Source organism: Dryobates pubescens, chromosome 17, assembly GCF_014839835.1.
Source record: "Dryobates pubescens isolate bDryPub1 chromosome 17, bDryPub1.pri, whole genome shotgun sequence".
NCBI classification, from domain to species: domain Eukaryota; kingdom Metazoa; phylum Chordata; class Aves; order Piciformes; family Picidae; genus Dryobates; species Dryobates pubescens.
In genome coordinates, this window is record NC_071628.1 from 8937430 (window position 1) to 8952010 (window position 14581).

General features: G+C 44.2%; 1 protein-coding gene across 3 annotated transcripts in view; it reads left to right on the top strand.

Annotated features, from left to right (window-relative positions):
• MAP2K5 (mitogen-activated protein kinase kinase 5) overlaps positions 1 to 14581 on the top strand; it is a 173366-nt gene that overhangs the window by 54027 nt on the left and 104758 nt on the right. For all 3 annotated transcript variants that reach the window (XM_054168818.1, XM_009903871.2, XM_054168817.1), the window contains one exon: positions 12152 to 12191. In XM_054168818.1, the coding sequence (XP_054024793.1) occupies positions 12152 to 12191 (40 nt within the window). The remainder of the gene's footprint in view (positions 1 to 12151; positions 12192 to 14581) is intronic.

Consider the following 14581-nt stretch of genomic DNA (forward strand, 5'->3'; position numbering starts at 1 on the left):
TCCTATTTCCCCCCCTACCTTTTGATACCCTATTTTCTTAATTAAGATATCTCTAGTGAGAACTTGCTGAATCTGAATGTTTTCCCTGTTCTAACAAACAACTATAAAATCCTTCCTTTTTTTTGTGTGTGTGTCTTCCTATTCTCCCCCTACCTTTTGATACCCTGTTTTCTTAATTAAGAAATAACAACTAGAGATAAGAACAGAATCAGTTAGTTATTCTTGCTTTCTAATTGCTAATATTTTCCAAAATAAGGGAGACCATACTTATAACCCCAAACTGTGTATTTAAGAAATAGCTTTGAAGAATTCCTGCTTTCTGGTTGTATATTCTCCTGGAGCATACTGGGCAATGAATGTGTCTTGAGTCAAGATTGCCGAGAAAGTGATGAATTAAATCTGCCCTAACAAGGTCTGAAAGCACACCAGAGTCTTTCTCTTCTGCTTTCCAGTTGCTGTAGATAGTTTTACCTCATTAACTGGGATTTCCACTTACTATGGAGTATCAGAAGTCCAGTTTTATGAATTTTTGGAAACTCAGCTGCTGTTGTTTTGCAGAGGTTTGACCTGACAGGAGGACCCTGAGACTGTTCTGCTGGTAGATGCTCGACCTTCCAGCTCTCTGACAGTCTTTCTGATTGCACAGAATCACAGAATGGTAGGGTTTGGAAGGGACCTCTGGAGATTGACTGCAATCCCCCTGCAAAGGCAGGTTCACCTAAAGAAAATCACACAGGAGCATGTCCAGGCAGCTTTGGAAAGTCTTCAGAGATGGAGATTTCTCTCTGCAGCCTGATTTCCTACCAAGAGGCTGTTTTGATAAGATTACTCCTTCAGTGAAATATCAACAGTTTGGTCTGTGGTGGGATGTAGACACCCTACCAGCCAGTCTCAGGATTAGCTACATTTAATGATTTACACCTAAAACCCTTAGTTTTGTATCTGTTTTGAGCCTCAAGATTCCAAAGTAGAGGTATTGATCTCTGGCAAATAATTATTCTGTGAAGTCCCTTGGTGGTTTCTTTCCTTTATATACAAGCAAAAAGAATCTTTTTCTCTTATTTCATATTTTCTAGTTCTTGATTGGCAATTGTAGTGCAAATGAGGAGGGAGGTGTCAAAGGTGAGGCTCGACAGGGCTCTGGGCAACCTGATCTAGCTTGAGGATGTCCCTGCTTACTGCAGAGGGGGTTGGGCTAGATGACCTTTGGAGGCCCCTTCCAACCCAGATCATTTTGTGATTCTGGAGGAAGGAGCTGTGTTTAGGGGATGGGTGCCTGGGATGTTTTTGAAGTGTCTGTTGTGTATGGTTTGGAAATCTTTAGATTCTGTTAGAGGAGTCTTCAACAGCAGTGAGCTGTACTGCTCTGTATACAGAAATACACATAAAGTCTCAATGATGCCGTAATTAATTTGTTACCCACCTTCTGGGGAAGAGGGAAGAAAAGGGAGAATCAGTTCTCATCTCAGCAAAACACTGTTAAAGCAGACGGCTTCACTTTGAGTTGAGTAATTGGGAGAGAAGTGGATGTTGATGATGTACCACCCAGAAGAATTGTAGAGCTGGGGAAAACAGGGAGAGATGTGGGAACTTAATTTGTTTGAGCAATTTACTCGAGCAATTTTGTTATTTGGTTGAGTTGCACCTTCCAGCATATGCCTGTTTCTTTATTCCCTATCTCAAGCCAACCTTGGGGTGCCCCATTAGCACGTTAAACATAGCGTGTGGCAAGACAGCTGGGAAGTTGCTCTTTCTTGCCAGGCAGCCTGCAAATGATGCCTTGACAGTGTATTGCTGATCCTCTCCAACATTAGCAGGGATAAAGTGTTGTCTGTTCTGGAGGGATGACAATAAGGGAGGTAGAGGTGATTCAGCTCTGTTTGATGGAATAGCTGGAGTTTATCATTGCTTGAGGAGCTTTGGGTCAGCAAGGCATCACAGAATGGTTTGGCTTGGAAGGGACCTTAAAGATCATCTAGTTCCAACCCCCCCTACCATGGGCACTACACCAGGTTGCTAATGTCCCATACAACCTGGCCTTGGACACCTCCAGGGAGGGAGCATCCCAGACCTCCCTGGGCAACCTGTTCCAGTGTTTCACCACCCTCACTGTAAAGAATTTCTTCCTAATATCCAATCTAAATATCCCCTCTTTCAGCTGAAAGTCATTGCCCCTTGTTCTGTCACCACAAGCCCTTGTAAAAGGGCTTTGGTGTGAGAGTGCTGGAGCCCTAGAGCAGTCCATCTGGAGAGGATGTGGGGTCTCTGTCTCCCCAGAGTGAACAGAGATAGAAATGGTTTTCCCAAGGCAGCAAACCAGAAGCATGAATGGAGTACATCCCTGCTGCCCTACTCAGCTGATACTGCTCTTTCCAGGAGAAGTTCTTACCACTTTTTGTAGACATTCCTTGTCCCAGCCTGGTGCTTGATGCAGCTCTGAAGAAGTGAAGTACAGGCAGCTTCAGGGCTTTATTTGGTGTCAAAACAAATCACTGGCCACATGAGGTCTGAAAATCCCATCCTCTGCATTCTTGTGCTGCAGTTGTGGAGATGTTTTCCTTTTCTTGCCCCCTCTTTCCCATACCATGTTTATTTTCTGCTTCTCTTGTTTTGTTTTCTTTTTTTAGTGCCACTCAAAAGCATTGGAACAAGAGCAGCTGGACTAAGTTTGAAATAACCCACCCAATTTCTGTGTGTTATCCTTGCAGTTTAAACAAGACTGACCAGTGATTGCTGTTCACTTGTTTCTTTTGACCCCAGCCATCACTTGCCTGCCTCATAAAATCTGTTATGCACAAAAGTGCATAAAATGAAGATAAAGTACCTCCTTCAAGTCTGACAAAACCCATTCCTTTGCAAAATGGGAGCTGCAGTGAAAGTAAATAAATGAATGGACAGCAATCACAGCCTAGTTGATGAAACTGTTCAATTAAAGCACAGGCATTTACATGGTGTAATTTCCCTAAATTGCCAATGAGCCCCTTTAGACACAACCAGTGTTCAAATTGATTTCAGCATTGATTTTGGCTGAAGCTGATAAATTTCTGCTTGTTAGTTAAAGTAATTTTGCAGAAGACTTTGTACCGTGCTATTGAAGTGTTCATTTAGCTGATGGTTAAAAGAGGAGTTATTTACAGAGGGTTCTACTGTTGTTCTGAGATGGGACAATTCCCCGGTCATCTTTTTACTTTTAATTTTTTAAGCTTCAGTATACAATCAATAGGTTATGGAAACTGATTAAAATGTACCCAGCCAGCTGCCTATGGCTGTTTAATTAGAAACTGGATGATTCTTAAATTAAAGTTGTTGTGTTTGCACTGTGTGCCCATAGCTTGGAGGATTGAACAAACAGTAAGCCTGGAAATTTGAGTTTGCTCTTGTCGGCAATGAGTGAGGTGGTGTGTGAGCATGGTGTAGCTTCCCTCAGCGTGAGCAATAGTCTCTGTTTCTTGGTTACAAATAACAATGTGGAGTAGAGGATTGGTGGAACAGTAGAGGGTCGGTGGAAGAGTTGAAGGTTGGTGGAGAAGGGTAGAGGGTTGGTGGGAGAGGGTAGAGGGTTGCTGGAATGTGCCATAGCCAAGCTATGCCAAGCTTGCAGGCACTGGCTGTTGCCTAACATAAAATACATATTTAAATAATGCTTTCTGCTCACAGAAGTGAGTGTGAGAGGATGAGGGGCAGAAGAACCTGTATTGATGTAGGAATTGTGCTGCCAGTGTTGTTTCAGACTCTCCTTAAGCTCTGCTGGATGTCTCTGTGAGCAACAGTGGGTGTAACAGCACCAGGCAGGTTGACATTGATCTTTCTCCATTTCTTTTCACCCCAGCTTCTTTGAAAATGCTCAAAATGCTAGAAATTGACTGCTTAGATGCTCACTGATTGCTCAGAAGGGGTAGCCTTCCATACCCAGCTCTGGTGGAGACCCACCTTCTCTGGGTGCCACCACAGCTGTTTTAATGACCATGGCAAGGAGCCACTTTAGGTCTTCTTGTGGAGACATGGTAGCATCTAAACTGCTGTCCCCATGCTATGTGACATACCTTTTTGCTCATTCTGTTATTTCAACTTTTTTTCCTCCAGTAATGGTAGGTTTACTGTCCATGTCAGTCTAAGCTTATGACTGCTCTGCTTCCTCTTGTCCTTTCAGCTGGTTCAAAGCCAGCAGCTGAAGTCCGTGACTGTGTCTGCATATTAACTGGGTTGGTCCTGAGGTAGTGAATGACCTGGTGTTGGTGGTAGTGACACCACAGCCTCCTCAAGCGGTGTCAAGTCTAAGCCATCTCCAACTTGAGTTCTTTCTGTCTGTGCAGATCTGTCTTAAGGAATGAGAACAGAATTGCAATGGGATGGATCTAAGGAGAGAGACCCTTCTCCCTAATGTCAGGTGCTAGGACATGAGGATGTGGCCTGAAGTTGTGCCAGGGGAAGTTTAGGTTGGAGATTAGGAAAAATTTCTTTCCTGCAAGAGTGGTCAGGCTCTGGAACAGGCTGCCCAGGAAGGTGGTGGAGTCACTGTCCCTGGAGGCATTCAGGAAACCTGGGGACATGGCACTTGGGAACATGGTTTAATGGCCATGGTGGTGTTAGGTTGAGGGTTGGACTCGATGATCTTCGAGATCTTTTCCAACCCAAACAATTCTATGATTCTGTGACTTGTAACCCAGTTTTCAAAGGCTGACCCTGAATGCTTGGCTGCAGTGGAGGGGAAGACTCATGTAAGTGGCAACAGATGGAAGTATTAGGAGGTTACAGCACAGAAGAGGTGAGGCTTTCATTCTGCTGGCCTTGGGCTTGCATGTGAAAACCACTTCACTCCCACAGAGCGGGGTTAAGTGAGACATTTTACTGCCCAACATTTTCTTTATGCAGCTGCTTCTGCCAATTTTTGCTCTTTTGGAAAGTTTTAAATGCAGATAACAAGCATTTGTTTGTTTGCTTGTTTGTTTCCGAGCTGAGCAACAAATCATTTTGCAGTCAGTGCTGCAGCATCTGTAATGGAATTTTGGAGAGCGGGGAGGTTGGCGTCGATTGCTGTTTGAACTAGCACAGTCCTCATAAAAGCTCCTTTTTACAACTGCTCTGCACTTTGGATTTCCTGTTTTAACAGCCAGAGAGTCAGGCTAATGTGTTTGCCTATTGCAGAAGGCAACAACTGTCAAAGTGTTTATTTCCTAGAAACAATTTGAATCCATTTCTTTTAGATGGCCGGCGGAGTACGTGACAATTCAGTCATCAGATTGCCAGAGTCTGACCAGTAACATAACAGACAGTGGCAAAAAAAAGGGGGGGGGGGGGGGGGAGAGAGGGGGGCAGGAGGGGAAGAGAAAATTAACAGTAAAGCAAATCTGTGGGTGATTTGCTGCCTATAGTTTGCAGCTGGTGACTGACGTGTCGTTCTGCAGTGCATAACACTTAGAGAGCTGTGTTCATCTTGTGCGACACCAGCACAGTCATTTTGCTCTGGGTTATTTCTCGTAGGGCAGGGAAATGCTCAGTTTGACTCCATTCAGTGCCCTCACATCTGAAGGTGCTGCTCACTACAACCACAGCTTTTTGTGTTAAATTTTTAACTCAAAGAAACCCAGGGCTTAGGAGGAATGGCTGAGTGGTACTGGGGGTTGTTCAGCCTGGAGAAAAGGAGGCTAAGGGGTAACCTTCTGGCTCTCTGCAGCTCCTTGGAAGGAGGTTGGAGCCAGGTGGGGGTTGTTCTCTTTTCACGTGCAACAGGTGACAGGACAAGAGGAAATGGCCTCAAGTTGTGCCGGGGGAGGTTCAGATTGGATATTAGGAAACATTTCTTCCCAGAAAGGGTTCTCAGGCACTGGAATGGGCTGGCTAGGGAGGTGGTAGAGTCACCAGCCCTGGAGCTGTTGAAAAACTGTGTGGATGTGGTTCTGAGGGACATGGTTTAGTGGTAGCAGCTTAGCAGTAGTGGTGGGATTGTGAGCTTTAGGTGAGTAGGTTGGACTTGATGATTTCAAAGGTCTCTTCCAACCTAAACAGTTCTGTCACTCTGTGTTTCTGTGGCTTCCCTGTATGTGTTAATTTGTTAGATACTCTGAGAGGGGATCTGCTTCATACTCAACAAGAGCTAAAGGGTGAGGGGCAAGAGGATGCAGCCAGACTCTTTTCAGTGGTGCCAGTGACAGAACAAGGGGCACAAACTGTGGAAACCAGGATCAGGAGGAGAAAATTCTTTGTTGTGAGGGTGCTGGAGCCCTGGAGCAGGCTGCCTGGAGAAGCTGTGGACTCTCCTTCTCTAGAAGAGATTCCAAGCCCACCTGAATATTGTGATCCTGGGCAAGCTGCTGTGGGGTGTCCCTCCTTTAGCAGGGGGTTTGGACTGGGTGATCTCCAGAGGTCCCTTCCAACCCCCACCATGCTGGGATTCTGTGACCTGAAATATTTGCTATTTTTACTGCATGGCCTGAGGTTGCCACTCGGGAAGGTCATATTGGACATTAGGAGGGAGCACTTTGCAGGTAAGATGGTGCAGCACTGTCACAGGGTATGAGAGCAGCAGGGGATCTCTGTCCTTGGGGCTTTCAGCACAGAGCCAGCCAAAGCTACAGCTGAGCTCATCCACTGCTCCAGTCCCACTCAAGAGAGAGGCTGGATTTGATGGTGTGCAGAGGTCCCTTCCAGCCACCCTTTCATCTCCTAGAAGCATCGTTGAGCGGAATTCCAGCAGCACTTCATGTGAGGCAGCAGAGCTCTGGCAGATCCCAGCTAGTGGCATGAGCCAGAAGTTTCTCTGGTGCCTTGCCCAGCGGGGAGCGTTGTGTCCCTGTGTCCTGCCGTCGCGCCGCGAGTGCAGCCGTGCTGCCTGTCCATCATTTTGTCATCTTTGCTGATGTCAGTTATATTTCTGGGAAGGGAAGGGACTGACTCATTGGCATAGCAGAGAGGTCATGGCTTTCCCTTGAATCATTTGGTCTTGCCAAGGAATATCTTATTGATTAGAAATTGTTGCCTTAGCTATTGGAGGGGGGGAAATAGAAAAATAGGTCCTGGTGGGCAGGGTGAGTGGCTGGGAAGCAGGATCTTGGGTGGGGTGGGCTGATGATGCAGCTTCTTCAAGTGCTTTTTGGCATCAGCATTAGCAGGGTAATATAAAAATTGTAATGAATTTTTGCTTCTGGTTTGAGGTTGCCTTTATCTTGAGTTTTCAGGCTGTAGCAAAACGTTACTGTACCTGCTAGGAAAAGCTGTCGGAGGAAGCTTTGGGATCTTTGCGTGCTCAGTTCCAGCTTCTGATGTGACCATCCTTGAATCACTTGTATTTGGGCAGATGCTTTACAGTTAAAAATTAGAAAGGGAGTTGCAAATTGCTGTTTCTCTTGAGTGCTTGCACGTTGAAAAACCTGAAGTTCGTTCTTTGCTTGCCCTGGAAGAAATTAAACCACAATCACAGCAAGTAATGCAGCTCCCCACTGTGCTTTTAGGTAAAATTCCTCACAGGGAGGATATAAAATTGTTAGTCTTAGCAAGTTGAAAGAGGGAGAAATCTTTTGTTGGGTATCTAAGCTGTTTATTAAGAAGCTTGTGCATGTTCTGTTTGGTTGGGTTTGTTTGCTTTACTTTTAAACTGAGTAGAAACTCACTGAGTGTATGATTTAATTTTTTTAGCATTGAATATTAGGATGGGCTGTGGTTTATTCCTTACTGAAGCTTGAGCCAAAGCATCTTAAATTTCTCCTCTGGTTTTCATAGAATTTCAGTTGGAAAAGACCTCTAAGATAATCAAGTCCAACCATCAACCTGAGATGGCCTTAGTGCAGTCATTGCAGTAGACATCAAGAAAAACAAAGCAGACAGCATGGAATTCAGTTACCTCTTCCTTGCTTTTCTTATTAGAACAGAAGCCAGCAGCTTCTGAAGCTTTCATTTTCCAATTTGCTTTCCTTTAGGAACACATCTTATCTGTGGGAAGGGGAGGTGGGGGGAGATGCTGAGGAGTTGACAGTTCCCCCAAAGCCCTACTCTAGTTTTCCATGATATTGATTTTTATTTTCTGGAACACAAGGGATGCACAGGCTGTACTCTGCAGTCCATCAGAAGTTTTTCTGGCTTAGCTGGAGGGCTGTGTTCAAGCAGAGTGCATGCTTGCTCACACTGTCTTTTCTTTTTTTTGATTCCCCAAAATAACCCAGCTTTTGCCACGGAGCTGGGCACGCTGCCCTGAGGGCTACTCTCCATTTTCAGAGTGGAGGAGACAAAGTTATGCTAAAGGACTTGGCTTGCATGGGTCCCTTCAGGGCTTTGAATGTCTAGGGATATGGTTAATAGTCAAGGTTAATAAAATATTTGACACAAGCGTGCCAGTCTTGCTTAGAAGCTGTTCATTGTAATGGATGGAGGGGCTCGGAACAATGAACTCCAGTGGGAATGTGAAGGAAGAGATTTAAATTTCTTTGCCCCAGTGGGAATGCTTTAGAATATGTAGTGTTGAGCTCTGCCTCTCCTGTTGTTACACAGTGTGCAGCAGCTTTAAACCAAGCTCTCTGCGTGGTGAGCTGGGCACATTCACCAGAACTGCCTAAAAGGAGATGGTGACCACATCCTCCCATCTCACCTGAGCACAGTCTACCAGGACATCAGGGGAAGAAGGCCCCCCAGAACTCACTTCTTCCCAATCCTCCAGCTTGCTTGCTCCATTTTTTCCCCATTCTTTGACCTGCAATGTTTTCTACCGCACTGCCTCTGTTGCTGAAGTATTTCTACAGTGGGTAAAAGGCAAACCAAACCCAGACCCCAACAAGAAGCAGCAGCAGAACGAGCTTGTTTTCCCAGAGCTGATTCCTGCAAGGAATGAAATTTTGCCGCCTCAAAACAGTGTTTTCCATGAATATTTTGCATTTCATTGCATTCAATTTCTCCTCTTTACATTTGTCTCTGAAGTAGTTCAGCAGCTATTTAGCAACTGTTTTCACTTGTCTTTAACATCCACTTGTCTTTACTGTTTGGCACTGCTCAAATAGTTCCTAGCAAGAGGAGTTGCTGTTGTAACTGCTTATTAGGCAACATCATTTGCATCCCATCCTGGAAGGTTTTGAAGTGTGTGCTCACTGGAATGTGCAGAACCTTTTGCATTTTGCTGCTTTGCTTCCCCTAATGATCTGGTTCTACAGTGATGAGTTTGTTTACTTACTTTTGGAGGTGACACTGAAATCTGTGAGGGTTGACCCTTCAGATGAGACTTCACATTACTTATAGGGTATGAATGCTAATTTAATCTCTTTGGAGTCACGTGTAGATGTACTGAGGGGTGCAGCCTGCACAAAAGCATGTTTTTCTTCATGCTGTGCACATTATTCTGTGCACAGGGAATGGGTTGAAGATTTAGACCGGGTATTAGAAAGAAACTCTTTACAGTGAGGGTGGTAAGCGTGGTGGTTTAGGCTGGGTGCTGGCCTGGATGCCACTGCACAGACCACACCTGGGAGGTCCCAAAGGGGTCCAGCCCACTGGGTGGTCACAGCAAACCAGGTATTTCACCCACAATCCTCTGCTCCTCTATAAAACATCCATGTGGGGTCTTCACTTCCTCTTTTGCCCCCCGCTGCTGCCTAGGTAAAATGACATGAGCCGCCGCCTTCCATGGGCCTGCCCAGGCCCAAGGCTGGGTTGGCGGGGGGAGGAAAGAGCCCTGGGGGGTTTTGGGTGTACCCCCAGGTGGGGATGGGACGTTCTTGGGTATGTTTTGGAATCTCTCTCTGTCACAGTGCTTGTGGTTCTCTGTACAACTTTCATTGTTGGGTTTTTTTGTTGCTTTTCCGTTTAAACTTTCCACCATTTTGTTTTTGCAATCCGTTCCTCTGAGTCGTTATTTTTGCCTGTGGTGGGAGAATTAGCCTCCCAAACCACGACAGTAAGACACTGGAAGAAGTTGCCTGGAAGAAGATGAGGCCTTGAGCCACCTGGTCTAGCGGGAGGTGTCCCTGCCCACAGCAGGGGGGTTGGAACTAGATGACCTTTAAGGTCCCTTCCAACCCAACCCATTCTACGAATCTATGAGATGAGGCTTTGTGTTACTTCTAGGGTAGGAGTGCTAATTTAATCTCCTTGTAGACATCTGTAGATGTACTGATGGGTACAGCATGCACCAAAGTATGTTTTCCTTCACGCTGTGCACATTTTTCTGTGGACTTTTTTTTCTTTTTAGCGCGTTCTTCCGAAGCTACATAAAGGTACTAAATCTTCAGGCTTCAGCTGTGCTGACTGTAACCAAAATGATCAATTCCAACGTAGAGTTCTACATAATATCCAACAAAACTGTTTTCCCTGCACACTCATTGGAACGGGTAATTACTGTAGCAACTACAGACTAATTTGAAGTGTTAGCTGTTAATTAAAACACTGCAGAGGTGTACGGTTGTCTTTTGGTGTAACCAAAGCTCCCATTCAAACTTCATTAATCACTTTACAGTTATTGTGTTGGAGAAGGTCAGGACAATCGAGATGCTGGATCAACCCAGAGTAAACAAATTCCTCTCCTCCCAGGTAGCGAAGCCAGTGGACACGCCGTACCCGTGGGCATGGCATCTCCTTTGTGATCCAATTCTCAGCCATAATTAAATGTTAAATTGGTACTGTCAGTGCTCTGTAAACCAAACCAGGTATCTGCCCTCTGCTGGAAATTTAACCCAAACTTCCACGGATGAATTAGCGTGCATCATAATTAAATAATCAAGTCTTCCCTTTTAATTCACTTGGAAACAGGAGATCTCTCTTATGGAAAAAAAAGATCAGCTTTCTTGACAAGCTAATTAAGTTGCCAAACTGTCCAGCACAGTCCACATGAAGCTAACAGACGCTGAGCATGCTAGCTCAACCTGTTCATCTTCTTATCATCTCTGCTGATCTTAAGTCCATAATGTTTTGCCACTGTTGATTCATCCATAGTTACAGCAGAGCTCATTGACTCGGTGGGATTCATTGATTATGCATTCAGGCTGTCAGAGCCTCTTTGCCTCTTGGACTGATATTAAATAACACTGATTTTTGGGGTTGCCTTTTGGAACTGGTTGATTCCTAAACGCAAAACACCACTTGGTTATGCAAATGTTGATCCGTGAGTTATTATATGAAGCTGAAGTTTGTAGAAACTTCCAAGCTATTAACAGGAATTATCTGAGTGCTTAGGGTTGTAAATAAGATTAAACAACGCTCTCACCCTGTACTGTATCTGATTCTGCATGCCAAAAAAACCCCAACTATTAGAGCTTTTCTTCTTCAGTAATGATTGCTAGAGGTAGAGAGTGCTAAAATATTACCATTTTTTAAAGTTAGTGCCACATATATACTGTGCATAGTGTCATGAATCAGTTACAGACAATAAAACCAGTGAAGGGGAAAAGCTTTAATGGTTTTGGCTTTTATGCAAAATTACTTCAGATTTTGAGGAGACTTTTTTTGTCTCCTACCTTTGGATTTTCTTAGGGGTTTACGCTTAGGACTACACAAGTCACGGTTAAATAGCCAATGATAGCTGTTTGCCTTCAGAGATTAAGGCAAACTGCTCCTGAAATACTGTGGAAGATTATTTTGGGGAACATGTGAGTATTAACAATAATGATTTCTAACCCTTTGTGTGCACACACATGCTAATCTTAAATACAGGTGCAGAAAATTCCTTCACTGATGTTGTCTCTGAGTCCTTAGGTGATGGTAAAAAAAAAAATCAGTCACTACCTGTTTTGCTTCACTTTGATTCACTTCAATTTAATATTGGTGTACCTCAGTGTCCTGCCACTGAAAACACTTCTAGGACTGACAGACTTCCATGACTTCCTTCTTTTATGTGAAGATTCTGTGTAGTTAATATGTCATCATTTTATTTTGTGTGAAAGTGGATAAATTCACACCTAGAAGCTTGCTGTTACTCTGTAGCCAAGCCTTCAATATGCAGATTTCTATATCAACCCTGCAGGTTGAAGAGCCTGCTAAATGATTTCATTGGAAGTGTATTCTTGTGATCAATTGTATTCATCAGCCTCTCTTTAGAAACGCCACATAAAATTGGTTTAACATCAGACTGATTATCTCCAAGTCATTTTTCTGTGAAATTAGTGGATGCATGTTGCAGATATGTAGAGAGGGAATTTTGTGTCATCTGAAGTTATGTAATTTTTTCCCCCTCATGCAGGGCATATCACGTCCCCAGTGGAAAAATACTCGCAGTAAAGGTAAGATATTACAGTAATTTTCTTCCTCTCCATTCTTTCTTGACCTTGCTTTCCTTCCCCTCCTTCTGATTGTTAGATCTCACTTTGGTTTATTGCGTCCAAGTCCATGTTGTTTATTCAGGAAAGCTCCAACCCAGTAGCTGAGTAATTCAAATGAGCACAGAGGTCCCAGAATCCAGCTTTTGCCCACTGGGAATTGCTTGGCACTGTGTGAAGGGTTCCCATGGGGTTACATGGATATGTCCAAGTGCAGTGGTGGTTTGTGCCTCCTTGGTGGCTGGTAGAGGTGCTGCTTCCCCATCCTGAGCCCCAGCGTTGGAGGAGCAGGGATGGAAAAGCCATGGGATGTCAGCCTGTACCTTCCTCTGCTGATGTCAAACTGTCCCCACGGGCAAATTGTTCAATGGTCTCTGCAACCTCATTTTTAAATAAAGAGCATTTCCCTGTTTACTTTGGGATAGTATTCTGCTGTCCTAGGAGATTCTGTGGCTTTAGCAGGAATACTTATTTTCATGTCCTCCTCTCCAGTCATTTTTTTATCCAACTGATTTGGCTTTTCTTGTCTTGTTAGCGGCATTGTTTGCAGTGAAGCTGTGTCAGATCAGTCCCGCTCTTCCCTGGAGTTCAGTTAAAGCTGTGACAAACAGGATGCCCTTATCTTCTGCACCTCTTTAACATTAAATTAGATTTGGAAATTCAATCATTTCAATCTATACAAAAATATGTCCTTTTAAAGGAAAGAAATAAATATGTCCCCTCAAGTGATACCTGTCATTCCTTGACCTGTCATGAGCAGCTAGTGTAAGACAGGAATTCTCTGAGTTGCAATAGGCACAAAAGTGCAGAAAATTTTATATTCAAAACTCTTTATTTCAGTTTCAAATGTAGAACTAAAAGCTCTTCCCCTAGGTGCTGGGATTGCATGAGGATGCTGCTTTTCCCTGGTACCTACTACATTGTTTCATCAAATCTTCTTTTTTGAGCTGTACTAAGAGCATCTTCAGTGCCAGTCCTATCAGCAACACTCCTCACCAAGCCTGCCTGGTGCTTCTGTGGGGCTGTGGGTGCCCCCTGAAGCTGCCTGGAGAGCAGGTGGAGAACCAGAAACATCCCACAGGCAGGAGGGGAAATGAGTTCACCTTTTGCAAGGTTAATTGAAATCACCTCCCTGTGGCAAAAAAACCTTTTTCCCCCGCAGTTTCACCACCTTGTTTCCCTTTGAGTCTGAGGGCTTGGGTAGTTCTTGTGGATAATGAGCATCCTGAAGGTCTGAGAAACTGAGTTGTCTTATGGGCACTACTCATGGTGGTCCTGTCACTCTCAAACATATTTTAGGGTGATTTCAAATGAGATACTGCATCAACATGTTTGTGTTATCAGAGTTTAAAAGCTCAGTTAAGAAAATTACCCTACACGTCTCATGGCTATGAGCAATAAAAAGGAAATGGTAATGCCAGAGTCTTGGCATAATCATCACATGGGCTCAGGGTTTTGCCAGAGGATTGCCAAAATCAGAGGAACATCATGGCATGGATCTGTGCAAGTGGAGTCTGAGGTTTTGGGTAGCTTTTTTGGTGATAATGTACAAATTTAATAGGACCTGATGGATTGTGAAAACAATTTCAGCTGGTATAAAATGCTTTCAGGATTCTTGGCCCTCACTACAATGTCACTGAGCAGCTGCAGTGGATCCGAAGAAGGGCAACAAAGCTGGTGAAGGGTCTAGAACACATGTCTTGTGTGGTGGAGCAGCTGAGGGAGCTAGAGTTGTTTAGCTTGGAGAAGAGGAGGCTGAGGGGAGACCTTCTGGCTCTCCATAACTCTCTGAAAGGAGGATGGAGCCAGGTGGGGGTCAGTCTCTTCTCCCAGGGAACAAATAATAGGACAAAGAGGAAAGGGGAGGTTTAGGTTGGATATTAGCAGAAACTTCTTCACTGGAAGGGTTGTCAAGCCAGGGAACAGGTTGGTCAGGGGAGGTGGTTGAATCCTGGAGGTGTTTCATGGAGGCAGAGATGTGGTGCTGAGGTTTAGCACCAGACTTGGCAGAGCTAGAGAATGGTTGGACTCCATGATCTTAGAGGACTTTTCCAACCAAAATGGTTCTATGACTCCAGAATCCTGCAAATACATTGAACAGCAGAACAAATCCATGCTAATACCTGTTACAGACCAAGGTTATGTCATTGCCTAGTTTATATGAACATTACAGCTAGACAATGAGCAGAAGATTAAATAGATTATTTTTTTTTTTCAAAAAGAAAAAAGGAAGAGGTAAAAAATCCAAATGAAAAATGGAAGCCTCCCCTGGCTGATTGCCACCCTTCAACTGCTTTTAGTTTCTCCTGCTCTTAAGCTCGGCATTTAAATGGACCATTTGATTAATCATTTGG